At 45.1% G+C, this 25,962-nt stretch overlaps 2 protein-coding genes across 2 annotated transcripts; both read left to right on the forward strand.

The window, feature by feature from the left end:
- The first annotated feature begins 2,280 nt into the window (after positions 1 to 2,280).
- LOC306980455 (tripartite motif-containing protein 2-like) lies at positions 2,281 to 13,286 on the forward strand. Its single transcript, XM_079579842.1, has 13 exons — positions 2,281 to 2,515; positions 3,842 to 3,987; positions 4,070 to 4,250; positions 5,460 to 5,719; positions 6,715 to 6,853; positions 9,121 to 9,300; positions 9,398 to 9,593; positions 9,652 to 9,752; positions 10,816 to 10,983; positions 12,151 to 12,319; positions 12,394 to 12,464; positions 12,576 to 12,716; positions 12,985 to 13,286. The coding sequence occupies exons 1-13, from the start codon at positions 2,420 to 2,422 to the stop codon at positions 13,135 to 13,137; spliced, it is 2,001 nt and encodes a 666-aa protein (XP_079435968.1). The 5' UTR covers positions 2,281 to 2,419; the 3' UTR covers positions 13,138 to 13,286.
- Positions 13,287 to 18,941: 5,655 nt separating this feature from the next.
- Positions 18,942 to 24,526, forward strand: LOC306981055 (coagulation factor XI-like; the record flags this gene model as incomplete). The annotated part of the gene is made up of 5 exons (XM_079580603.1): positions 18,942 to 19,005; positions 20,521 to 20,656; positions 20,719 to 20,822; positions 23,448 to 23,616; positions 24,421 to 24,526. The coding sequence occupies 5 exons, from the start codon at positions 18,942 to 18,944 to the stop codon at positions 24,524 to 24,526; spliced, it is 579 nt and encodes a 192-aa protein (XP_079436729.1).
- Between the last annotated feature and the right edge of the window lie 1,436 nt (positions 24,527 to 25,962).

The raw sequence follows: 25,962 nt of genomic DNA on the forward strand, positions 1-25,962 counted from the left end.
AGCTTAAACATGTGCAGATCGGTAATGTACTGTCTATTTTAAGTTGTATTTTAGCAAACAATAAAAAGTTGCTAAATCATAATTGACTTAATATGAAAGCCTTCGTCTGTTGCGGCCCCCGACCAACACTGGGTTCGCATTTTTGGCCCCCAGTCCAAATGAGTTTGAGACCTCTGGTCTAGACAGTAAATATTTTAGTATCAAAAAAGGTATTGGAAAAAAGTAACAGCACCCAGCCCTAATAATTCTGAATATCGTCTGGACGGGACAGTCATGTGACCTTAGTTCATTTGTGCTGAGGGAGACGACACTGGGGCAGTTTTTGTTTCACGCGAACAGGTCCAGCCAGCTTAAAGAGATACCAGCCATAAAACCAGGTCCCGTTACCATAGTTACCACCATCGTCTCCTGCACCAACTCCCTTTTAAACGAGTCTCCTTAAAACGCTGTGACGTCACGTGAACGCAGCCTATAAATTATAAATCAGGGAAACGAAACCCCCAAAGCTCAACGTCTCTGTTTCTCTCCCGTCTTTATCGACAGGCTGCTCGGCCAATCGGCGTCCTGCTCTCCGCCGGTCCCTCCCCCCCCTCTTCCTCCTCCTCCTCCTCCGCTGCTGCTGATGCTGCATCCTCCCCCCACCTCTCCCTCTCTCTCTCCCTTCCTCCTCCTGCTCTCCATCGCTCCGCGCGACCCGCCCACATGCAGCAGCAGCAGCTCCAGCTCCTGACGCCTCAGCATCGCAGCAGAACCAAAGGTAAGATCCGACAAAAACCCGCTTTCACGTCCCCAAAACCTGCCACCGCTCCACATTCCCCCGCAGGATCTCACCGCAGATCCAGCTGGAAGTGCAGACACGGAGGAGGAACGGGCGGGCTGTGCGTGCGGGGAAAGCAGGAGGGATTTGGAAAAAGATCAAGGGTCGTGGGAAAAACGAGGTGACGTTTCGGAAGGAAAATGAAGCTGGAGACGGAACGGAGAGGAATGGGATTGTGAGATGATGATTGTGATCAGAGCTATAGGGCCTGTTAGCATCCACCGGCTAACAACGTCACAACAGACTGAACCAGGGACGCCGTGGAGTCAGGGGATGAGCCCAAATAAAGGCCCTAAATGTCACTGGGAAGCTCGGATTCAAACTGGCACAAAGTCGACATTTCATGGACGGAGACGACTTTACTCGACTGTTTTGCAGCTTAAGTTCAGAGGAAAATTAAAAATATATTCTATAAACATTCACCTGCTGGATTTGCTGAAAATGTAGGTACAGTTTTCCAGCTCAAAAGTTCACTCCACCTTTCCTCTGTTCACTGCCATGTGCATAGTTCATTCCTTCAAACAGTAGATTTCTCCTTAACATCTTAGTTTGAACTAAAAAAAACAGCCCAAAGTCTCTCTTTATGATGTTTATTCTCTGACTTTATGTCACTTTGAACCTGAGATTTATCCAGGAAGTGACTCCAACACGCTTATTCATTCACAAATACTGACATGTTTGGTATCCACGTGTAGCAGGAAAGGCTGTGACCGAGAGTGATCCAAATATGGTCATTTCCTTTGTGGGAGACAGCAGCGGCTAAAGACGGGAGGAACATACACATGTGCAGACAAAGAGACTAAACTTTAGGGACGTTTTCATTCCTCTTAAACCCCGTCTGAACCGAGCGCATTTTCCCCAGTTCGGTTTTACCCAAATCTACAAAGGTTCTCAAAACATAGAGTCAAAGTAGCTGAAAACGAGATGTAAACAAGGATGAAAACGCAATCAAAAAGCGTCAAAAAGTGATGAAAAAAAGTTACAAAGACACATTTCTTTTATTTTTTCCCCACTCATAACCAGTTTATTCAAAAACTACAAGATTCTCAATCTCTTTGTGAATAATACGTCACAAAATAAAACCATAAATAAGTTATATTCATTTTTGGGGGCTTTTTTTTTCATCCTTACCCAAAATAATCCTGTATTTTTCCCTAATATTGTTTTTCTTTATTCTGTGAAGATTCCCATGTTCATAATTCACATCAATCCTAAATCCTAAATGTTGGATTGAAATGAATGGAAGTAGGTCAAACTAATCTTCAAAGGTTTCTACGGTAACCGACGCCGGCGCCACCGAGGGGGAGGGGCTTCTGTGGAATATTAACATCACATATAACAGAGACCCGGGTTTTGCCCTTTTTGTTGCCTGTTTCTCGTCTAATCCCTGCGTTGTGTCTGGCAGGTGCCTCTGGAACAACGCCGCTAAAACCCAGCGGATTTTGCCTTTTCTTTCTTTGGAGGTCGTGATTTTTTGCGGCGGGAATGCTGAGACGAAGATGAAGAGAGAGGAGCTCCGTCCTGAAATGGGCCGCTGAGCGCTCCCCCCCCCCTGTCACCGCAGCGCCCCCTGGAGTCCGAGCGGGGGCGAGGGAATGGTCCATGGAGGCCGCCCAGCGCTCGCCCGACTCCAGCAGCGAGGAGTGCACCGTCCTGGAGGTGGCGCCGAAGAACACCTGCCCCCTGCACCAGAACAAGGTGAAGCGTCTTTAATACGATAGTCAGTCATCCGGACCGGTGCATTCGGAGACACTACGTTTACATGAAAACCAAACCTTCTGTTGGTCTGTAAATGCAGTAAATCAGAATAACTGCCTTGTATAAAATGTCTCTCTCAAAATGGCTGTAGTGAATGTCTTGAAATAGGCCTCTGTCTCTTTAAGAACCTCTGAGCCTTTAGACACGCCCCCTCCACACGCTGTCTGTGGCATCAGTGGGGAGGGGGTTGTGCTGAGGAGCAGTGGTTGGTTACTCGGCTGGTGACGAAAGCTCGGAGGCGTCTCCAGGAGGTGGGGGCGTTCCTAGGAGGACTCAGGCAAACCTATCCCTAAAATGGCCGCCATCAGAGTTTTTACAGATTACTAAAAAATACGTGAATGTGCCAAGGCAACACTTCAGGCATGTTTTTAATGAGGGATTGACATAATAACATGATGTAAAGCTTGAAAAAGTCCATTTTGCATAATACCCCCCCTTTAATTACTTTACTTTACTTCTTTAAAGGGGCTAGATGTAAGTTGGCCATTTTATACTCACTACTGCCACCTCAGGTCATGCGTGTAACTGCAGCTTCTATATTAAGCTCGTGCATGACGGCTCTTCAGACCCGAACACTTTCTGAGTGACAGAGCATCATTTTAGAGGCAGTTGTGGTGAAATAAATACTTAGTTTGAACATTTTTAAACTCCGTATAGTCCCTAAATGACAGAAAATAACAAACCGTGAACCAGATTTAAACCTCAGACCGTTGCGTTTTAAGCCTGTGCTGTTTCCACTCTGCTCCGAGCTCAGGAAGCTGCTGCCACGAGGAGCAGTTTGACTCCAAGTCCAAATATGGAGGACGATAATTCCCCAACTGGTTCAGGTGGAGTTTACATAAGATCTGATTTCCCCCAGGTATCTGTTTTTTCAGACCATGTGAAAGTCTCCTATAAACTTGTGCCTGTGTTCGGAAAGTTAAGGCTGAGTTTGAACCACCAATAACATTTAAATTTAGTGACTTCCTCTTTCATTGTTTGCAATCAAAACATCAGGCTCTATAATCGACTCTATGATCGAAGATGAAGTAGAAAATGCCTGAAGAATGAAAGATGGAGGGAAATGAACAGGCAATAAGTAAAGAAAGGCTTTAACATGAACTCTGCCTTCTGTAGTAATACATGTTTGCTCATTTTGACTTGAGGAATCGAACCCATGACCTTCCTTCGATCAGCCGTCTCTGTTTCCAGTGAAGAGCGAGGCCTTCAGCTCTGGGATGTGTTTTTTCTCCCTGCTGTGTTTGACTTTGTGGTGGATTTGCGCAGGCTTGGGAGCGCTTCTGTCTGTCCTGCCTGGTTCCGCTGTGTGAAGACTGTCAGGGTCATGAGGACCACCCCACGGAGGACCTGGACCAGACCATAGAGCAGAGCAGGACCAGGCTCCGGGAGCGGCTCACGCAGCTGCAGGACAGGTGAGAACGTGTGGAGGTTTAAGTCTGGTTCCTCTTCACGATGTTGGGAAGAACCGTGACTCTGATGAGCGCGTGTCCTCAGGCGTCCGCAGGTGTCCGAGGCGCTGGTCCTGGTCGGGGAGATCCTGCAGCAGCTGACCAACCAGAGAACGACGATCGAGGAGGACGTGCAGTCGGGCTTCGAGGATCTGCACCGACAGCTGGACGTCCGGAAGAGCGTCCTGCTGATGGAGCTGGACGTGACGCACGGACTCAAGCACAAGGTCAACACCAGAGAGACACAAGACGACTGGACTGTGGAGGAAGCCCCACTTTACACTCACATTTATCATTCACAAACACGGGGAGGAAGCCTTACTTTACCCTCACATGTATCATTCACAAACACGGGGAGGAAGCCTTACTTTAGACTCACGTTTATCATTCACAAACACGGGGAGGAAGCCTTACTTTACACTCACATTTATCATTCACAAACACGGGGAGGAAGTCCATCAAACTGTCGAACCAAATCGCCCACATGTTAAAAACGTACTGGGAAAACTCTGATTCCAGGATTTAGTTTTAAAACACCCTTAACCTGAACCGAGTGCTTTTTCTCCAGTTCAGCTTTAACCAAATCTAGAAGCATCTCAGCTGGAGAGCAACAGGGCCTCATTTGAAAGCTAAGGCTGAGAGAAGTGATCCTAACTTCGCATTTTGTCACTTTTTTGTCATTTTTTTGTCATTTTTTGTCACTTTTTTATAATTTTTTTTATCGCATTTTTTGTCATTTTTTTTGGTAATTTTTAGTCACTTTTAAAAAAAAAAAATTGTCGCATTTTTTGTCATTTTTTGTCACTTTTTATATTTTTTTGTCGCATTTTTTGTCATTTTTTGTCACTTTTGAATATTTTTTTTGTCGCATTTTTTGTCATTTTTTTGGTAATTTTTTGTCACTTTTTTTTTTTTTTTAATTGTCGCATTTTTTGTCACATTTTGTTTTTATTTTTTTGGCACTTTTTATATTTTTTTGTCACTTTTTTGTCACTTTTTTATAATTTTTTGTCGCATTTTTTGTCTTTTTTTTGGTAATTTTTTGTCATTTTTTGTCACTTTTTTGTGGCTCTATTGTCGCTTCTTGGTTGCTTATTAGTCACTTTTTTATGTGTTTTTGTCGCTCTTTTTGTGGCTTTTTCATCACTTTTTCATTGCTTTTCTGTCGATTTTTGTCACATCTTTGTTGCGTTTTTATTCTTGTTATTTTGCTGTTATTTTTCAGAAGCTTTTAGATTTGGGTAAAGCCAAACTGGAGGAAATGTCCTCGGTTGAGGCGGTGGTCAAGAGGTTAAAATCCTCAATGAAAGATCTGCCGCCTCAGATTTTGTCAGGCCCGAGCGTCGTCAGGGCTGAAGGGGCTCCGCGTATTATCACAGATCCTATAATAAACTGATATAATAAATCCATAACCTGCTCTGTCCGCTGTTGTGAAGGTGCTGCAGGCGCAGATGGAGAGCCTGACGAGCTGCGAGGGCGACATGTCGGCGCTCGAGGCCCAGGCGGAGGAGGCCCTGGCCGGGGAGGCGGGCGCGGCGTCTCTGAGCGAGGAGCGAGAGCTGGAGCAGAAGCTGGAGGAGCTAACGAGGCTAACGCTAAACACAGACCCGGAGGAAAACGACCAGCTGGACCTGATCCTGGAGACCGACGGCCTGCGCAAGTCCATCCACAACATGGGCACCATCGTCACCACCAGGTACCACACTATGCCACCAGGTACCACACTAAACCACCAGGTACCACACTAAACCACCAGGTACCACACTAAACCACCAGGTACCACACTGCACCACCAGGTACCACACTAAACCACCAGGTACCACACTAAACCACCAAGTACACAGGGAAGAATAATCTGACATAAGACATTTACTTATAACTGCTTAAAGGTGCATTATGCAACATTTATATTTGTGCGTATTTGACCTCGTGGTACCCCAGCAGCTGTATGAGTGGTCAACATGGCGCCTTTACTTTCCATCACAGTGGTATCTTGGCCGGCAAAGATACAAAATTCAACAAAGATGTGACAAAAATCAACAAAAATGTGACAAAAATTTGACAAAAAATTGACAAAAATTCAACAAAAAATTGACCAAAAAAATACAAAAAATTTACAAAAAATGGACAAAAAAATTACAAAAAATCAACAAAAATGTGACGAAAAGCTCAACCAAAAAGTGACAACAATTCAATAAAAATTCAACAAAAATTCAACAAAAACTCAACCAAAAAATGACCAAAAATTCAACAAAAAGTGACAAAAAGCTCAACCAAAAAGTGACAAAAATTCAACAAAAATTCAACAAAAATTCAACAAAATGTGACAAAAATTCAATAAAAATGTGACAAAAACTCAACCAAAAAAGGGTTGAATGTTTTTGGTTTCCCGGTGAGAGGCTCCGTCAGCAAAGAAAACCTTCAAACCATCTCTTTAGATCAGAAAAGACTCTAAATGAGGAGGAGGAACCGACTCTTTCTGTCCTCAACTTCCTCAAAACCCAGTCCAGTCCATGATTTAACCTTTCTACGATGGGCGATCCCTGGATGAGTGAGAGCCTTCACAGACACACTGTACTGACCCCTCACACAGCGGGTCAGTCGTGCCGTGCGACTCGGCTCCGTCCCCTCGGGTTCAAAGGTCGTTTTGTTCCTTTAATAATGACGCCTGTGTCGCCTCCGTCTCCGCAGCGCCGTGGCCAGTCAGAGCGAGGCCATGGGCGCCGGCCTGGAGCAGTGCATCGTGGGACACCCGGCCTCCGTTACCATAGTGACGCGCGACAAGTCCGGAGGGGCCTGCAAGAACGGCAACGCCATCCTGTCGGCGGAGGTGAGGGCGCTCCAATAAACACACTCCTCCCCCAATGTTTTACTCTTCCTTTCTTCCTTTCTTTCTTTCTTTCTTTCTTTCTTTCTTTCTTTCTTTCTTTCTTTCTTTCTTTCTTTCTTTCTTTCTTTCTCTTTCTTTCTCTTTCTTTCTTTCTTTCTCTTTCTTTCTTTCTTTCTTTCTTTCTCTTTCTTTCTTTCTTTCTCTTTCTTTCTTTCTTTCTTTCTTTCTTTCTTTCTTTCTTTCTTTCTTTCTTTCTTTCTTTCTTTCTTTCTCTTTCTTTCTCTTTCTTTCTTTCTTTCTCTTTCTTTCTTTCTTTCTCTTTCTCTTTCTTTCTTTCTTTCTCTTTCTTTCTTTCTTTCTTTCTTTCTTTCTTTCTCTTTCTTTCTCTTTCTTTCTTTCTCTTTCTTTCTTTCTTTCTTTCTTTCTCTTTCTTTCTTTCTCTTTCTTTCTTTCTTTTTGTTTCTTTATTATCAGTGTCTGTCTGTCTGAATGAGAGAGTGAATGGTTCCTCCTGTAAAGCACTTTGGGCCTGATAAACCTTTTTTAAAATAATTTTTCACTACCTATTTTTTCACATTTTTCTCAATTCTTTCCCTATTTTTTCCCATTTCCTCCAACATATTTAAAGAATGTTTTCCACTTTTTTTTATTTATTCATTTACTCCCCCCTAATTTTCTGCTGATTTTTTCCTCCAATCATTCCTCATTTCTTTTTCTACTTTTTGTCATTTTGTCGTTTTTTCTACTTTCTCCCCATTTTTGCTTTTTTTTAATGCATGCATTTATTTATTTATTTAAAACTATTTTTCAACTTTGTTTCCCATTTTTTCCAAAAATTCCAATTTCCCCCTTTTTTTGAGTGTAATGCCCCCTAGAATGAGCATTCTGGTTCTTCCTTAGAAATGCATAACTCCGCACAGGACTGGGCTGAGACTTCTGTTTTTACACAGTCTGGAATGTCTGCTCTACAGGGGCCGGATTAACCTCTTAACTCCCACCTGAACGGATCCCATTTTCTCCAGTTTGGCTTTACCCAAATCAAAAAGCTTCTTAGGAAAAAACACCAAAATAGCCACAAAAAATGAGAAGAAAACAGGGATGTAAACGCAACAAAAATGTGACAAAAATAAATAAAAAATGTGACAAAGATTCAACAAAAATTCAACAAAAATTCAACAAAAATCAATAAAAATGTGACAAAAATTTGACAAAAATTTAAAAAAAAGAGACAAAAATTCAACAAAAAAATGACCAAAAATGCGACAAAAATTCAACAAAAATTCAACAAAAATTCAACAAAAATGTGACAAAAAATCAACAAAAATTCAACAAAAATGTGACAAAAATTTGACAAAAAATTGACAAAAATTCAACAAAAAAATGACCAAAACTGCAACAAAAAGTGACAAAAATCACAGTCACAAAAATGAAAAAAACATACAAAAGGTGACACAACACAGCAACAACGTGAGGAAAAAGATCAGTTTTGTGGGTCTTAGCTTTCAAATTAGGTGCTACACAGGCCTATATTATAACCAAAGAGGACAGAATGCATTTGGTTTAGGCGAGTGGTAAGAGGTTAAATGTGTTACATGATAAAGTATAATTACACAAAATTACACAATGTGGATTTTCTAAGCGGATAAAAAGGGGAACTATATTGTAAGGCGTAATAATCCCAGGAGTAGTTCGGCGTCCGTGCAGTAAAGTGAAGATGATCCGAGCCTCCTCCGGGACAGACGGTCTGATTGTGAACCGCGCAGTAAAGTGAAGATAAATATTAAATTCGTCGACTAAAATATTTAGTCTTAATTTTAGTCAAAGTGTTATTTTTTCCGACTAAAATTGGACTAAAACTAAATTAAAAGTTTTAATGAGACTAAAACTATGACTAAAATGTCCAGATATTTTAGTCGACTAAAATAAGACAAAATAAAAATGAAAAGGAGAGACTAAAATCATCCAAACTTCTACTGAGCGTCTGAAAGAGCCTCAGATCATGTAAATTCTCTGCCAAATGAACAGCTCTGAGCTTTGTTCATGTGGAGCAGCTCCATGAAGCAGAGGAACAACATTAAATATGATTATAATGAATATTATCAATGCAAAGTCCACTAAATTCGTCTTAAATTTAGTCGACTAAATTTACTTGCAATTTTAGTCGACTAAAACTAGACTAAAATTGAATTACATTTTCGTCAAAAGACTAAGACTAAAACTAAATTAAAATATGTTGTCAAAATTATCACTGTTCTGAACCCTTGCAGGTGTTCACTCCCGACGGCAGCATCGTGGACGGCGAGATCGTGGACCATAAGAACGGCACGTACGAGTTCGTCTACATGGTCCCCAAAGAGGGAGACTTCTCCCTGGCCCTGCGCCTTTACGACCAGCACATCAAGGGCAGCCCCTTCAGGCTCAGCGTGTCCCGGGCGTCGGACATCGAGGTGAGGCCACGCCCACATCGCCACACCAGGACTTCATTCATGCAAACTCAGCCTGGACACTCAGTGCAGACCGTTCACGTTCTCGTCGTTCTCGCAGGTGTCTCCGTCCACCACCACCGCCACCAACTCCGCGGCCAACGCCACGCCCTCCACCGGCTCCTCCGACGGGGCCAAGCGGCGTGGGAAGTCCCCCGGGCAGAAGAAGAAGGGCTCCAAGCGGGCCAGCAGCGCTTTGGGCACGCCGAGACGCAAACACCAGAACCCCATCGAGGACGACCTCATCTTCCGCATCGGTACGGGACGCTCTCCCCGACTCACTTACCTCTGTGTTTAAACCTGCTCTCTCTTCAGGAACCAAAGGCAGGAACAAGGGCGAGTTCACCAACCTCCAGGGCGTGGCCTCGTCCAGCGACAGGATCCTCATCGCAGACAGCAACAACCAGAACGTCCAGGTGCCGCCTCCCTCTGCTCAGTCAAAGTTCAATGTCATATACTGAGGATCTTCTCAGTTTAAGGAGAGTTCCTGAGCAGGTTTCAGCCTGTTTAACCCTGGTCTCTCCGTCAGATCTTCTCAGTTTAGAGAGAGTTCCTGAGCAGGTTTTAGCCTGAGTTTAACCCTGGTCTCTTTGTCAGATCTTCTCAGTTCAGAGAGAGCTCCTGAGCAGGTTTTAGCCTGAGTTTAACCCTGGTCTCTCTGTCAGATCTTCTCAGTTTAAGGAGAGCTCCTGAGCAGGTTTTGGCCTGCGTTTAACCCTGGTCTCTCTGTCAGATCTTCTCTGCTCAGGGCGAGCTCCTGAGCAGGTTTTGGCCTGAGTTTAACCCTGGTCTCTCTGTCAGATCTTCTCAGTTTAAGGAGAGTTCCTGAGCAGGTTTCAGCCTGAGTTTAACCCTGGTCTCTCTGTCAGATCTTCTCAGTTTAGAGAGAGTTCCTGAGCAGGTTTCAGCCTGAGTTTAACCCTGGTCTCTCTGTCAGATCTTCTCAGTTTAAGGAGAGTTCCTGAGCAGGTTTTGGCCTGAGTTTAACCCTGGTCTCTCTGTCAGATCTTCTCAGTTTAAGGAGAGCTCCTGAGCAGGTTTGCCCTGAGTTTAACCCTGGTCTCTCTGTCAGATCTTCTCAGTTTAAGGAGAGCTCCTGAGCAGGTTTTGGCCTGAGTTTAACCCTGGTCTCTCTGTCAGATCTTCTCAGTTTAAGGAGAGCTCCTGAGCAGGTTTCAGCCTGAGTTTAACCCTGGTCTCTCTGTCAGATCTTCTCAGTTTAGAGAGAGTTTCTGAGCAGGTTTCAGCCCGAGTTTAACCCTGGTCTCTCTGTCAGATCTTCTCAGTTTAAGGAGAGTTCCTGAGCAGGTTTCAGCCTGAGTTTAACCCTGGTCTCTCTGTCAGATCTTCTCAGTTTAGAGAGAGTTCCTGAGCAGGTTTCAGCCTGAGTTTAACCCTGGTCTCTCTGTCAGATCTTCTCAGTTTAAGGAGAGCTCCTGAGCAGGTTTGCCCTGAGTTTAACCCTGGTCTCTCCGTCAGATCTTCTCGGCTCAGGGCGAGTTCCTGAGCCGGTTCGGCGTGCGCGGCCGCTCCCCGGGGCAGCTGCAGAGGCCCACGGGCGTCGCCGTGCACCCCAGCGGCGACATCATCATCGCCGATTACGACAACAAGTGGGTCAGCATCTTCAACGGAGACGGCAAGTTCAAGGTGCGTAAAGACACGGGAGTGTGGGCAGAGCGTGGGCGGGGCGGTGTGGGCAGAGCGTGGGCGGGGCAGTGTGGGCGGGACAGTGTGGGCGGTTAGGGTTGATTCTGAGCGAGTTTTTGTCATTTTTTTGTTGTTGTTTTGTTTGTTGTTTTTTGTCACATTTTTGTTGAATTTTTGTCATTTTTTTTGTCACATTTTTGTTGAATTTTTGTCACATTTTTGTTGAGTTTTTGTTTACATTTTGTTGAAATTTTGTCACTTTTTTGTTTAATTTTTGTCACATTTTTGTTGAATTTTTGTCACATTTTTGTTGAGTTTTTGTTACTTTTTGTTGAATTTTTGTCACTTTTTTGTTGAATTTTTGTCACTTTTTTGTTGAATTTTTGTCACTTTTTTGTTGAATTTTTGTCACATTTTTGTTGAATTTTTGTCATTTTTTGTTAAATTTTTGTCTTTTTTAAAAAAAAAAATTATCATATTTTTGTTGAATTTTTATCATTTTTTGTTAAATTTTTGTCACATTTTTGTTGAATTTTTGTTACTTTTTTGTTGAATTTTTGTTACATTTTGCTGAATTTTTGTCACTTTTTTGTTGAATTTTTGTCACTTTTTTGTTGAATTTTTGTTACATTTTGCTGAATTTTTGTCACTTTTTTGTTGAATTTTTGTCACTTTTTTGTTGAATTTTTGTCACATTTTTGTTGAATTTTTGTCACTTTTTTGTTGAATTTTTGTCACATTTTTGTTGAATTTTTGTCATTTTTTTAAAAAAAAATTATCACATTTTTGTTGAATTTTTATCATTTTTTGTTAAATTTTTGTCTTTTTTTTTCTTAAATTTTTGTCACATTTTTGTTGAGTTTTTGTCACATTTTTGTTGAGTTTTTGTTACTTTTTGTTGAATTTTTGTCACTTTTTTGTCACTTTTTTGTTGAATTTTTGTCACATTTTTGTTGAATTTTTGTCATTTTTTGTTGAATTTTTGTCTTTTTTTTTTTTTAAATTTTTATCACATTTTTGTTGAATTTTTGTCACATTTTTGTCACATTTTTGTTGAATTTTTGTCACATTTTGGTTGCGTTTACATCCTTGCTTTCTTCTCATTTTTTGTGGATATTTTGGTGTTTTTTTGGGAGATAAAAAGGCCCTTGTTGATGGTGTTTCCAGACGAAGCTGGGCTCCGGGCGCCTGATGGGACCCAAAGGCGTGTCCGTGGATCAGAACGGTCACGTGATCGTGGTGGATAACAAGGCCTGCACCGTGTTCGTGTTCCAGACCAGCGGGAAACTCGTCAACAAGTTCGGCTCCCGCGGCACCGGAGACCGACAGTTCGCCGGTGAGACGCGGAGACGTTCCTCTGTCGGATTAAAGATCTTCTAGAATCCATAATGTTCATGTTCTGTTCCAAAGGTCCTCACTTCGCTGCCGTCAACAAGAACAACGAGATCATCGTGACCGACTTCCACAATCACTCTGTAAAGGTACGAGTTTATCCAGGAAGTGAAACGACCTGCTCCACCTTCTCCCTCACATGGATCTACAGCAGAGGCTCCACAGTCACTTCTGTAAATGTTCCTCGCTCCGTCTCTCAGGTTTTCTCTCTGGACGGGGAGCTGGTGCTGAAGTTCGGCTCCAACGGCGAAGGGAACGGTCAGTTCAACGCTCCGACCGGAGTCGCCGTCGACGCCAACGGGAACATCATCGTGGCCGACTGGGGCAACAGCCGCATCCAGGTCTGGGTCTTCAGAGAGCATTCAATTCAGACTGGCAGGAAATAATGACACTGATCCACTGGATACGTTTATCAGCCGGTTTAAATCACAGTAGTTTTTACTCGGATTTACTTTTGAATATTGAAATTCCCCTCATTCCTCTGTTTGATGCAGAGTTTGTGATTCTTAAGGAGTGGCATGAGCTCAGATTTATTGTAATTGTGGAATTAAAATGATTAATATGAGGGGAGTGTACTCTAGCGCCCCCTGTCTGTCTGTGTTCCTGCAGGTGTTCGACGGCAGCGGCTCGTTCCTGTCGTACATCAACACGTCGGCCGACCCTCTGTACGGGCCGCAGGGGCTGGCGCTCACCTCCGACGGACACGTGGTGGTGGCCGACTCCGGGAACCACTGCTTCAAGGTCTATCGCTACCTGCAGTGACCCCACAGCGCCCCCTTCAGGACCGGCATCCCCACAGCACCTCCTCCTGGACCCGTATCCCCACAGCTCCTCCTCCTGGACCCGTATCCCCACAGCTCCTCCTCCTGGACCCGTATCCCCACAGCTCCTCCTCCTGGACCCGTATCCCCACAGCGTCTCCTCCTGGACCCGTATCTCCACAGCTCCTCCTCCTGGACCCCACAGCTCCTCCTCCTGGACCCCACAGCGCCCCCTTCAGGACCCGTATCCCCACAGCTCCTCCTCCTGGACCCGTATCCCCACAGCTCCTCCTCCTGGACCCGTATCTCCCTTCTCCTCCTCCTGGACCTGTATCCCCACAGCTCCTCCTCCTGGACCCGTATCCCCACAGCTCCTCCTCCTGGACCCGTATCCCCACAGCGTCTCCTCCTGGACCCGTATCTCCACAGCTCCTCCTCCTGGACCCCACAGCTCCTCCTCCTGGACCCCACAGCGCCCCCTTCAGGACCCGTATCCCCACAGCTCCTCCTCCTGGACCCGTATCCCCACAGCTCCTCCTCCTGGACCCGTATCTCCCTTCTCCTCCTCCTGGACCTGTATCCCCACAGCTCCTCCTCCTGGACCCGTATCCCCACAGCTCCTCCTCCTGGACCCGTATCCCCACAGCTCCTCCTCCTGGACCCGTATCCCCACAGCGCCCCCTTCAGGACCTGTATCCCCACAGCGCCCCCTTCAGGACCCGTATCCCCACAGCGTCTCCTCCTGGACCCCACAGCGCCCCCTTCAGGACCCGTATCCCCACAGCTCCTCCTCCTGGACCCGTATCTCCCTTCTCCTCCTGGACCCGTATCCCCACAGCGCCCCCTTCAGGACCCGTATCCCCACAGCTCCTCCTCCTGGACCCGTATCCCCACAGCTCCTCCTCCTGGACCCGTATCCCCACAGCTCCTCCTCCTGGACCCGTATCCCCACAGCGCCCCCTCCTGGTCAGTGTTCAGCTTGACTAGAAAGATAACTGTTTCAAACTTCGTCGTCTGTTTCCCGTCACGAGTTCGAGGTTCGAGCGGATTCACCGACACCATCGTAGCTTCTTCTTCACTCGCTCACCAGAAAACTGAAACCCTCTCGCTCATTTTGTGATTCCCCCTGGACGCCGACGCAGGAGCGATCGTCGATCACCGCCTCACGGACTTGTGTGAGAACATCGATTGTACAAAAGTCTTTTCGAAAGTGTCCAAACGTTTAGACACGAAGGAAAACATGGCGGCGAGACGTTCTCAATAAACTCTCGTGAGCTCCGCCTTCTTGGGGTTTGTTCGGCGTGAGTCGTTGGAGAAGCGCCGTCGCTCCTCTTGGTAAACGAATGAGAACCGCCCGCCCCGTGGTCCGTGGGCGGGGCCTGTACATACGACCTTTGTTCATACGCAGATTGTCTGAAGTGGAATGTGGATCTGAGAAAGCGCATGTTGCTCGTGTCGTCAGGCCTTCGATTCTGTGTCTTAAGCTCTGCCCTTTTTGTAACGTTCTGTTTGGAAATAGGATTGTGGCAGATGGCAGAGTGGTTAGCCCTGTGATGGCAGAGTGGTTAGCCCTGTGATGGCAGAGTGGTTAGCCCTGTGATGGCAGAGTGGTTAGCCCTGTGATGGCAGAGTGGTTAGCCCTGTGATGGCAGAGTGGTTAGCCCTGTGATGGCAGAGTGGTTAGCCCTGTGATGGCAGAGTGGTTAGCCCTGTGATGGCAGAGTGGTTAGCCCTGTGATGGCAGAGTGGTTAGCCCCATAGACTGTAAAAAAAAATGGACGTCTTCTGCTCACTCCTCCCCGTTTACCATAATGACCACGGCCGAGGGGGAATTCATGGAGGATTTACAGACTCCTCCTCCCCAGCTCTGACGAAGCATGTTCCTAAAAAGGACATAAGGGCGGGATCTTCACCGTAGACTCCGCCCTTGCGTGACGTGTAGCTCACGCTGCTCCAATGCTAACAGTCCGGCCCTCATTAAGTACGAGATTTCAAAAATTCTTCTTACGAAAACCAGCCTGGTTTCATAGATTATGATTAACCCAGCGTTATCTCAGGAGGAAGATCAGCCTAGTCTAGTGTTGAAAGAATAGAAACCAGGCTTTAAAGTGGTTTTTAAGGCGTCTAAACTCCAATGCTTTTCAATGGGGGCCTGGTGGCGATATGGAGGTACTACAGCAATGGCGGCCCCCAGTGTCGTGGTCATAAAGCAGAGCAGCCAGCGGCCATTGGTCAGCCCTAGCCTGTAATGGCAGAGTGGTTAGTGCTGAGCTGTGATGGCAGAGTGGTTAGTGCTGAGCTGTGATGGCACAGTGGTTAGTGCTGAGCTGTGTGCATGTTCTCATCTTCTGGCTTAGTTGGGTCAGTGGGGATTCTGAATCACATATTACACACATCTTAGTACGTTTAAATTAAAGACATTATTTGAGCGCATTTAACTTTATAATCTAAGGTGTTTTAAAATGTTCTTAAAGAGGGGGTATTCTGCTTTTGTCAGTCCCATAGCACCAGTCTATATCACACTACAATGATTACAAACCTTCTGTTGGTCTGTAAATGCAGTAAATTAGAATAACTGCCTTGTTGTTGCTCTCTCAAAATGGCTGTAGTGAATGTCTTGAAATAGGACTCTGTCTCTTTAAGAACCTCTGAGCCTTTAGACACGCCCCCTCCACACGCTGTCTGTGGCATCAGTGGGGAGGGGGTTCTGCTGAGGAGCAGTGGTCGGTTACTCGGCTGGTGACGAAAGCTCGGAGGCGTCTCCAGGAGGTGGGGGCGTTCCTAGGAGGACTCAGGCAAACCTATCCCTAAAATGGCCGCCATCAGAGTTTTTACAGATTACTCAAAAATACGTGAATGTGCCAAGGCAACACTTCAGGCATGTTTTTAATGAGGGAGTGACTTAATAACATGATGGAAAGCTTGAACAAGTCCATTTTGCGGAATACCCCCCCTTTAATTTCTTCAAATGGCGCCGAATGTGGGAGAGTCAAGTGTTTATTGATTGTTTTCTATGTATTTATTTATTTAAACCTATTTATTGATTTGATTTGTTATTTCCTCTTTTCAGCGACGTCTGTTCTGACTCTGAATGAAACCGTGTGTTTTGGATTTTAAAGTGACTTAGTGCGATTTTAGCCTTAATTTGATCAAACGTTGCTTTGTTTCCTGCTGAAAGAAGAATGTGGCCGTTTCGTCTCAAAAGTACTTCAATAAAATACTTCTGATGTACGCGGTGACGTGTGTCGTCGTTAATGAGGCTGCACTAACTTCACCCCGTTTGGAGCCATAGGAATACACTGGGAGAGGCCAAAGGCTAGCAACATGTTTGGTCGTTTTGCGTGACTGAGGGCACGCACAAAGACCAGACAGGTACACATCAACTCGTCTAAGCTCAGGTAAGAATCTCAGTGTGTAAAAACGGTGGCCTGTTCCTTTAACCTCTTAACTCCCACCTGAACAGATCCTATTTTCTCCAGTTTGGTTTTACCCTAATCAAAAAGCTTCTTGGGAAAAAACACCAAAATAGCCACAAAAAATGAGAAGTAAACAAGGATGTAAACGCAAAAAAAAATGTGACAAAAACTCAACAAAAATGTGACAAAAACTCAACAAAAATGTGACAAAAACTCAACAAAAATGTGACAAAAACTCAACAAAAATGTGACAAAAATTCTACAAAAATGTGACAAAAACTCAACAAAAATGTGACAAAAATTCAACAAAAATGTGACAAAAATTCAACCAAAAAATGACAAAAATATGACAAAAATTCAACAAAAATGTGACAAAAACTCAATAAAAATGTGACAAAAATTCAATTAAAATGTGACAAAAATTCAACAAAAATGTGACAAAAATTCAATTAAAATGTGACAAAAACTCAACAAAAATGTGACAAAAATTCAACAAAAATGTGACAAAAAATCAACTAAAATGTGACAAAAACTCAACAAAAATGTGACAAAAATTCAACAAAAATGTGACAAAAAATCAACTAAAATGTGACAAAAATTCAAGTAAAATGTGACAAAAATTCAACTAAAATGTGACAAAAATTCAACTAAAATGTGACAAAAATGTGACAGTACTGGGGTAAAAGTATCGGTCCTCAGTATTTGATATTGTCTTGTTGTCCACTCCTCGCCCTGGGGTCCGGATTACCATCTGCTATAACTTCACCATATGCCAAACTAAAGAGCCAGTGGAATCAGACACTGTTTATTTCACATGGATTCGACATGAAGAAAACGGCCTGGATTATTGCCTTTCGCCTTTTGCTGTAGCTCATTTACCAGCTCAACCTAAAGGTCAAACGTCAGCGACTTCTCACTGTAACCATTTCTGTTCCGTTTACAAATGTGACGGTCAGTTTGTGAAGAGCGGCCTCTTCCAGGACCTGGATCCTGGTCTAAAGCTGTGTGTAAATGTCACACGCGTGTACTTTCCTAAACACGTGTGGAAAGAGACACGGAGCTGTTTCATGACATTTCAGACGCTTCCAAGATTAAAATTAGGAAATGAGCTTGAACAGGACGAGAGGGAATGACTTACAGCCGAATAAAAGTGTTCACGGTCGAGTTTATTTCTGTAGCTCATTCACAAACAGATAAACTGGTAGAAAAACATGGAACCAAAGGTGGATCTGTGTTTCTCTGAGGCTTCACTTTGTTGAGGAATTCAAGAATCTGCTTTTATTTAAGCATCAAAATGGCTTTAAAAAGCTTTACATCTGCCTTACTGCCACCTGTAGTTTTACTTCTGGACCCGGGACAGTCTAAGAGCAGCTGGACCCGGGAGCAGCTGGACCCGGGAGCAGTTGGACCCGGGAACTTCTGGACCCGGGACAGTCTAAGAGCAGCTGGACCCGGGCGCAGCTGGACCCAGGAGCATCTGGATCCGGGAGCTTCTGGACCCGGGAGCACTTGGACCCGGGAACTTCTGGACCCGGGAGCAGCTGGGCCCGGGAACCTCTGGATCCGGGAGCAGCTGGGCCCGGGAACTTCTGGACCCGGGAGCAGCTGGACCCGGGAGCAGCTGGGCCCGGGAACTTCTGGACCCGGGAGCTTCTGGACCCGGGAGCAGCTGGGCCCGGGAACCTCTGGATCCGGGAGCAGCTGGACCCGGGAGCAGCTGGGCCCGGGAACTTCTGGACCCGGGAGCAGCTGGGCCCGGGAACCTCTGGACCCGGGAGCAGCTGGGCCCGGGAACTTCTGGACCCGGGAGCAGCTGGACCCGGGAGCAGCTGGGCCCGGGAACTTCTGGACCCGGGAGCAGCTGGGCCCGGGAACCTCTGGATCCGGGAGCAGCTAGGCCCGGGAACTTCTGGACTCGGGAGCAGCTGGGCCCGGGAACTTCTGGACTCGGGAGCAGCTGGGCCCGGGAACCTCTGGATCCGGGACCGTCCAGGAGCAGCTGGGCCCGGGAACTTCTGGACCCGGGAGCAGCTGGGCCCGGGAACTTCTGGACCCGGGTCTTTGCAAAGTCCGCTTTTCAGACGAACAGGACGGTGCTAGAAACGTGTGAATAAGTTCATATTAAGAAAACACACTCCACCTCCGTCCCGGGCCAGGCCTCTGCGTGACCTTCCTTAAACCCGGAGCTGCGTCCTGGAGCTGAACCTTCCTGACATTTACTTCAGCAAAGCGGATTCAGTCCAGTAAAGTGAAGATATTGACCAAAGAGCTTATTGTCGACCTTTCCCTTCAGGACGAGCCTCTTTGGTAAATGTCACCTGCAGAGGGCGCTCTATAAAAGCACAGGCGAGGTGCTGCTCAGGTGCATCTTCTCCTCGACTCTGCGATGATGATGATGAAGACCCAGGTGCTGCTGCTGCTGCTGCTCGGCCTCTGCGCCGCCGCCCACGCCGGTAAGACCACGACCCTCTTTCACACAGAGCTTTATTTAAACTTTTCAAAAACCATCCATGACATCTGAACACCTGAAGTTCCACATCTGAGCAAAGTCTGAGTGAGAGCTCGCAGAGTGAGCAGATATCCACAGAGGCTTAGTGGAGACAGAGGTCAGAAAACTCTTCGACGGAGCCATATGTACATCTTGAACCTTACTTTTTGAAACTTGCAGCAGATATTATTGCTCCACCACTAGCAAATCTGTTTAATATGTCCACAAACAATATTCCGCAAATTTGGAAATCGGCTTACGTTGTACCATTGTTGAAGGGAGGTGATCCCTCTAATCTAAACAACCATCGTCCTATCTCGAAGCTCTGTCCTGGACAAAGTTTTAGAATCTTTAGTCAGTGCCCGACGAAAAGAGTTCCTTACTGCATCTGATGTATGAAGTCTTTTGCAATCAGGATTTCGAAAGCAGCATAGCACTACAACAGCAGCCATGAAAGCTTAAAGGAACAGGCCACCGTTTTTCCATACTGAGATATGTTCTTACCTGAGCTTTGGCGAGTTCTTTAGGACCTGTCTGATCTTCCCCCGTGCCTTCAGTCACGTAAACACAGCGCAGACGGCGTTAGCATTTAGCCCCTCCCTCTCTCCTCTATAGCTCCAAAACAGGTCAAGATAGAAGCTACCAAGCTCTTCCACGTTTTCCCTATTTAAATATGGTTACGTGAAGTGTTCCACTACAAAGTATAATTACACAACATTAAACAATGTGGATTTTCTAAGCGGATAAAAGGGGGGACTATATTGTAAGGCGTAATAATACCAGGAGTAGTTCGAAATCCGTGCAGTAATCTTCACTTTACTGTGCGGATGCCAAACTATGTTTGAAACTTGACCGGACCTGCCACCGGACCGGAGCAACCAATACACACTAATGGAATCACGAAGAAGAAGCTAACATGCTAACGGGCAAAGCTAAGCCCTTAACTCCCACCTGAACCAAGCACATTTTCTCCAGTTTGGCTTTACCCCAATCCAAAAGCTTCTGGAATAAAGGTGAGAAAATATCAACAAAACTGAGACGAAAACAATGATGGAAATGTGTCAAAAAACTGAGAAAACATTGATAAAAAAATTGATAAAAAAAATTGATAAAAATTTGACAAAAAAATGACAAAAAAATGGATGAAAAAATAACAAAAATGTGACAAAAAATTACAAAAAAATCTGACGGTGTGAGGAAAAAGATCCTCTCGGTTCAGGCGGGAGTTAAGAGGTTAAACAGTATTTACAGCCAAGTTTGAGTGGAACTTATTTCCATTGTATAATTGGATGTGTAATATCCCTCTCTCCCTTCACCTTTCCTGTCAGCATAGTATTTACCTTCCAAGACAATTAATAAGTTAACAAATCGTAACTTGCTTCAACACCTGCAGTTGCGCTTATGGCCTCTAGGGGGAAGAGTTACTTAGTGCTGCTTTAAAGCTTTGGTAAGAACTGAAGAGCTGCTGTTTGTCCTCCAGGCTGTAACAAAAGGCTGCTGAGGGGTACGGCCCTCGATGGAAGGTGGATTGGGCAACCGAGAGCCTCTTCGGTGGGGGCCTGTCAGGCCAAGTGCACCGCACATCCGCGCTGCTTGTTCTTCGCCTACTTCTCCAGGTGAGGTTCCCACGCGTCCGACACTTCCTGGTCCGAGTCAAAGCTGTGAATGTGTCCCTCAGGTGGAAAGCGTGCCAATTGCTGACGAACCCCTCCTACGGGAGCTACGCATACGGCGGGGTGACGTCCGGCTACTCCCTCAAAGGCTGCCAACCCAAGCCCCCAGGTAAAGCTGCAGCCACGCCCACATGTGCTTTCTACCTACACTCAAATATTTATCATCTCGAACCAGAAAACAGAACAACACTGTGAGAGCTGCACGTTTACAAGGTTCATCTCCAATGTGTGTGTGTCAAAAATGGGAAAATACTCGTCATAAAAGACAAAAGTGAGGGGGGAAAATTGGGAAAACAATAAGAAAAATGCAAATGTAAAACAGCATTAAAGGGATATTTCAGGATTTATGTCATAGGGCCTCATTTCCTCCACAGCGTTGTTTTCTGGAGAGATATATTTTTTAATTCATGCAGTTCTTATATCTGAAGAGTTTAGTGGTGCTAGGCTAGTACTAGGTTAGTGCTAGGCTAGTGCTAGGCTAGTGCTAGGCTAGTGCTAGGCTAGTGCTAGGCTAGTGCTAGGCTAGTACTAAGCTAGTGCTAGGCTAGTGCTAGGCTAGTACTAGGCTAGTGCTAGGCTAGTGCTAGGCTAGTACTAAGCTAGTGCTAGGCTAGTGCTAGGCTAGTACTAGGCTAGTGCTAGGCTAGTACTAAGCTAGTGCTAGGCTAGTGCTAGGCTAGTACTAAGCTAGTGCTAGGCTAGTGCTAAGCTAGTACTAGGCTAGTGCTAGGCTAGTACTAAGCTAGTGCTAGGCTAGTGCTAGGCTAGTACTAGGCTAGTGCTAGGCTAGTGCTAGGCTAGTACTAAGCTAGTGCTAGGCTAGTGCTAGGCTAGTACTAGGCTAGTGCTAGGCTAGTGCTAGGCTAGTACTAAGCTAGTGCTAGGCTAGTGCTAGGCTAGTACTAAGCTAGTACTAAGCTAGTGCTAGGCTAGTGCTAGGCTAGTACTAAGCTAGTGCTAGGCTAGTGCTAGGCTAGTACTAGGCTAGTGCTAGGCTAGTGCTAGGCTAGTACTAAGCTAGTGCTAGGCTAGTGCATTAGTTTAGTACATTAGTTTGTTTACCTGCGGCCGCATCACTACATGTGGAATTCACAAAGGAGCTTCTACAAATCAGATATGGCAACGTTTGGGAGAAGAGGTTTTTAAGGCAGGCTACTAGTTACCATAGACACGCACTAGCCTAGCACTAGCCTAGCACCACTAAACTCTTCAAATGTAAGGACTACAACCAGGGCTGGACTGGCAGAAAACATCGTCCCGGGACTTTTGGGTCAAAAGACGAACTTTTTGGGTCCTCTAAAAAAAAGAACTGTCATATTCAATGCAATAGTGGAGGTGATGAGCAAAACAATGAGCCCTTGGCTTGAACTAAAACAGTATAAGCTACGAATCAAGGACAAGAGTTGCATTTTGTTTCTGCTGAATTCAAGCTAACGCCTCAGAGACTCAACACTTTAATCTTTTCATTTATAACTTGAAGGAACTTTTGTGAAACTTCTTAATTTTAAAATGTGCATTCCATTAATGAAGTTCCACTCGCGACACAAATAAACTTCTCAAAACCAACCAAATGATCCCACTGTAGATGAAGATGAAATGGTAAAACTCACCTCAGAGTTATGGAGGTGTGGAGTGAGAATAGAAATCACAAAAAGGCCAAACATTGTAAATCCTTTTAATGGAAACTAGAAGATTTCCAAACTGCACTGACGACGAGGGGCAAGACAGAGTCACCTGACAACTCCCAGCATGCACTTCTTTGCAAACATTTGTCTAAAATGTATAAAAATAGAGGTCTGAGGTTCTGTGGGTCCTGGAGGGAGATACAATAAACTATTTCCTCTTATATTCGCAATGTGAGGGGCATGAGGGTTATGTCCGAGAGGCCCATCGCTCATTATACCAGATTATCTGAACCATGACTCAATAAAGCACCACCAGAGGGGCATAAAAGGCTAGCCTGATAAACCACACCCACCTTCTTTCGTGCAGAAAGAAGGTGGGTCTGGCCACGCACGGTAGACAAGTTGTTGATTGGCGGCTAAGGCCGAACCGAACCAATCACGACCGTCACAGAGAAATGAGAAGGTTACGTCACTCGCTGCACCTCTGTGTTTTTAGTTCAATTAACGTTAACATCAGCCAAAACTAATCATTGGATGAAGTAGTCAAGGATTTTGCCTCGCGTTCTCCGCGTGAGTTTATATTCACTTCATATTTTTTTAATTGGACACAGCTGTCGTCACGTCCGCTAATCGCTAATTGGTTTATTTCACTGACAATCTGTGCGCGTTAGGCCCGCCCCTTCAAACTGCTCCAATTGCTCCGTGACCAGACTGATTCCCTGCATGGAATGGACAGGGCAGAGTGTGGCAGAGCCAGGCAAATAAAAGGCGTCACATCCCTCTAGTGGAGGAGTTGTGTAAATGCATCTACATAAAGACAGATAATCGAATGGCTTTTCCCGCTAATTGTGGGCCAATGAAAGGTATAACAGGCATTATCTCGATCTGACTGGCCCAATCCGCCCAAAAGTACGTCGGCCCACCGGGAAAACTCCCGAATCTCCCGATGGCCAGTCCAGCGGCCAGTACAACGCTCTGGATAACTAGGAAATGAGGCCCTGTGCCTGAAGTATCCCTTTAGGGTCAGGTTTCGATGTCATCGTTGTGTCTTGGTGTTTAGAATGTGTTTTTTGGGAGAAGCTGAACTTGAGAAACACGTGACCCTGTAGGTAAAGACGAGTGTAAGAAGCTGGCGGTCGACACGATGTTCCACAGAACGAGCAATGTTGGAAGGATCAACAACGTGGCCAGCGCTGAGGACTGTCAGAAGAAGTGCACGGCCGAACCTCGCTGTGGCTTCTTCCAGTACCTCACCTCCAAGTGGACCACAGACTTCAGGTAACTCTAAAGAACCTGCAGGGTTTTAAACATGTGGGACCCCAGGATCAGGGGAAGATGAACCAAGTCTTGGGGTAAATTGAACCACCAGATTTAACCTCTTAACTCCCGCCTGAACTGAGAGGATCTTTTTCCTCGCGTCACCAGATTTTTTTTCCATCATTCTTTTGTTGGGTATTCAACTCATTTTTGTAACTTTTTTGTCATTTTTTCGTCAATTATTAATCACATTTTTGTAATTTTTTGGTCAAATTTTTGTAATTTTTTGTAATTTTTTGGTAATTTTTTTGTACATTTTTGTCACATTTTTGTCATTTTTCGTCAATTTTCGTCAATTTTTTGTCATTTTTAGGTCCAATTTTTATCACATTTTTTCGTCATTTTTTTAATCACATTTTTGTCAAATTTTTATCACATTTTTTCGTCATTTTTTTAATCACATTTTTGTCAAATTTTTATCACATTTTTTCGTCATTTTTTGTCAATTTCTTGTGACATTTTTTCGTCACTTTTTTGTCAACGTTTTCTCACATTTTTGTCACATCTTCATCAACGTCTCAGTTCTGTCGCTATTTTCACACCTTTTTTCCAGAAGCTTTTGGATTGGGGTAAAGCCAAACTGGCTTGGATTTTATTTTCTTCACTCCACCACAATCCACGACAAGATGTTTTTGTGGCGATCGTTTTTGTTTCGGGCCAAAAAGTCACTTGGAGTCGTGAAAAAGACGTTTTTCAGTTATTTTACAGTTATTTTTTCACTTCAAACATTCAAACTGCTCTTCTGATCATGTCTCTCTCCAACAGGAAGAATTTGTGCGCCCTGATGAGCGGGCTGCCCAGTGAGAAAAAAGCATACGGGAAAGGGATTGTCGTCTCGGGCTACTCTCTCAACCAGTGCCCCAAAAACTGAGGTAAAGAAACGACTGGCCTGGAGACAAACGGCCTGAGCTCACGGCAGCCTGTTTTTCAGGAGTTCGATGCGGAGAAGAACGGAGAGCGGAACCTGTCTTCAACACAGCGTCTCCAAAGTCCAGGGCGTCGACAGCTGATGGATCTTCACCAGCTCCTCCAGCCTCCTCTTTAATAAACACAGGGCTCTTTTTGGTGACGGTCAAACTCCCATCCTGCTTTTACTTCTTCTCTTTGCAAAGGAAAACTCAGTGCTGAGAGAGTTTGTCTCGAATACAAATGTTTGGAGAAATAAACGTTTCCGCACTGATTACGTCTCCCTGTTTTATGGACCTGCAGCGGCTTTACAGAGGAAGAGTTTACTGAGCGGCACAGTTAGCAAGCCGTACGTTAGCATTTAGCATGAAACGATCCAGATGTTTTCAGCTGTTGTCAGCCATCGACCTCATTAATGTCAAAGTTAGAAATCATTCATGAGTGTACAGACCTTTGGAGATCTGACTTTAGATACAGCGTCTAAAAGTGTCTCCGAGCTAAAGGCTAACTCACACTCAGGTCAGTTTCTGCTTTGTGTGGGTCGGATACACGTCCAGGGGAAAAGGACAAAACCTCACGTACTTTAGTATGGGCTGTGTGCACAGTGACCCCACGTGATTTCCGCCTGGACAGTAAACCAGACGCTGTCCTTCCTGTCCGCTCTCTCTTCCCATTAAAATTAGCAGGACCACAGAAATGAAGCGTTAGCTTAAAGGGGGGGTATTATACAAAATGAACTTTTTCAAGCTTTCCATCATGTTATTCTGTCACTCCCTCATTAAAAACATTCCTGAAGTGTTGCCTTGGCACATTCACGTATTTTTGAGTAATCTGTAAAAACTCTGATGGCGGCCATTTTAGGGATAGGTTTGCCTGAGTCCTCCTAGGAACGCCCCCACCTCCTGGAGACGCCTCCGAGCTTTGGTCACCAGCCGAGTAACCAACCACTGCTCCTCAGCAGAACCCCCTCCCCACTGATGCCACAGACAGCGTGTGGAGGGGGCGTGTCTAAAGGCTCAGAGGTTCTTAAAGAGACAGAGGCCTATTTCAAGACATTCACTACAGCCATTTTGAGAGAGACATTTTATACAAGGCAGTTATTCTAATTTACTGCATTTACAGACCAACAGAAGGTTTGTCATCATTGTAGTGGGATATAGACTGGTGCTATGGGACTGAAATACCCCCCCTTTAAGATTTGGTAAAGGACAGCAAGTAAAAGTTCAGATGTGACGGAGCAGGATAAATATACTACGTGAGACGTAACGACTTCACTGGAGGAAACTCCGTGTTCATAACGGTGGATGTTTTTGTCTTGAGGCTAACGCGGCTAACGCAATACAAATAAAACTAGCGCAAAGTTTTGAACGAGCCTCCGCAAAAAGAATCATCCTGTTAGTT

The sequence above is a fragment of the Gobius niger genome (assembly GCF_951799975.1).
Source record: "Gobius niger genome assembly, chromosome: 21".
NCBI classification, from domain to species: Eukaryota; Metazoa; Chordata; class Actinopteri; order Gobiiformes; family Gobiidae; genus Gobius; species Gobius niger.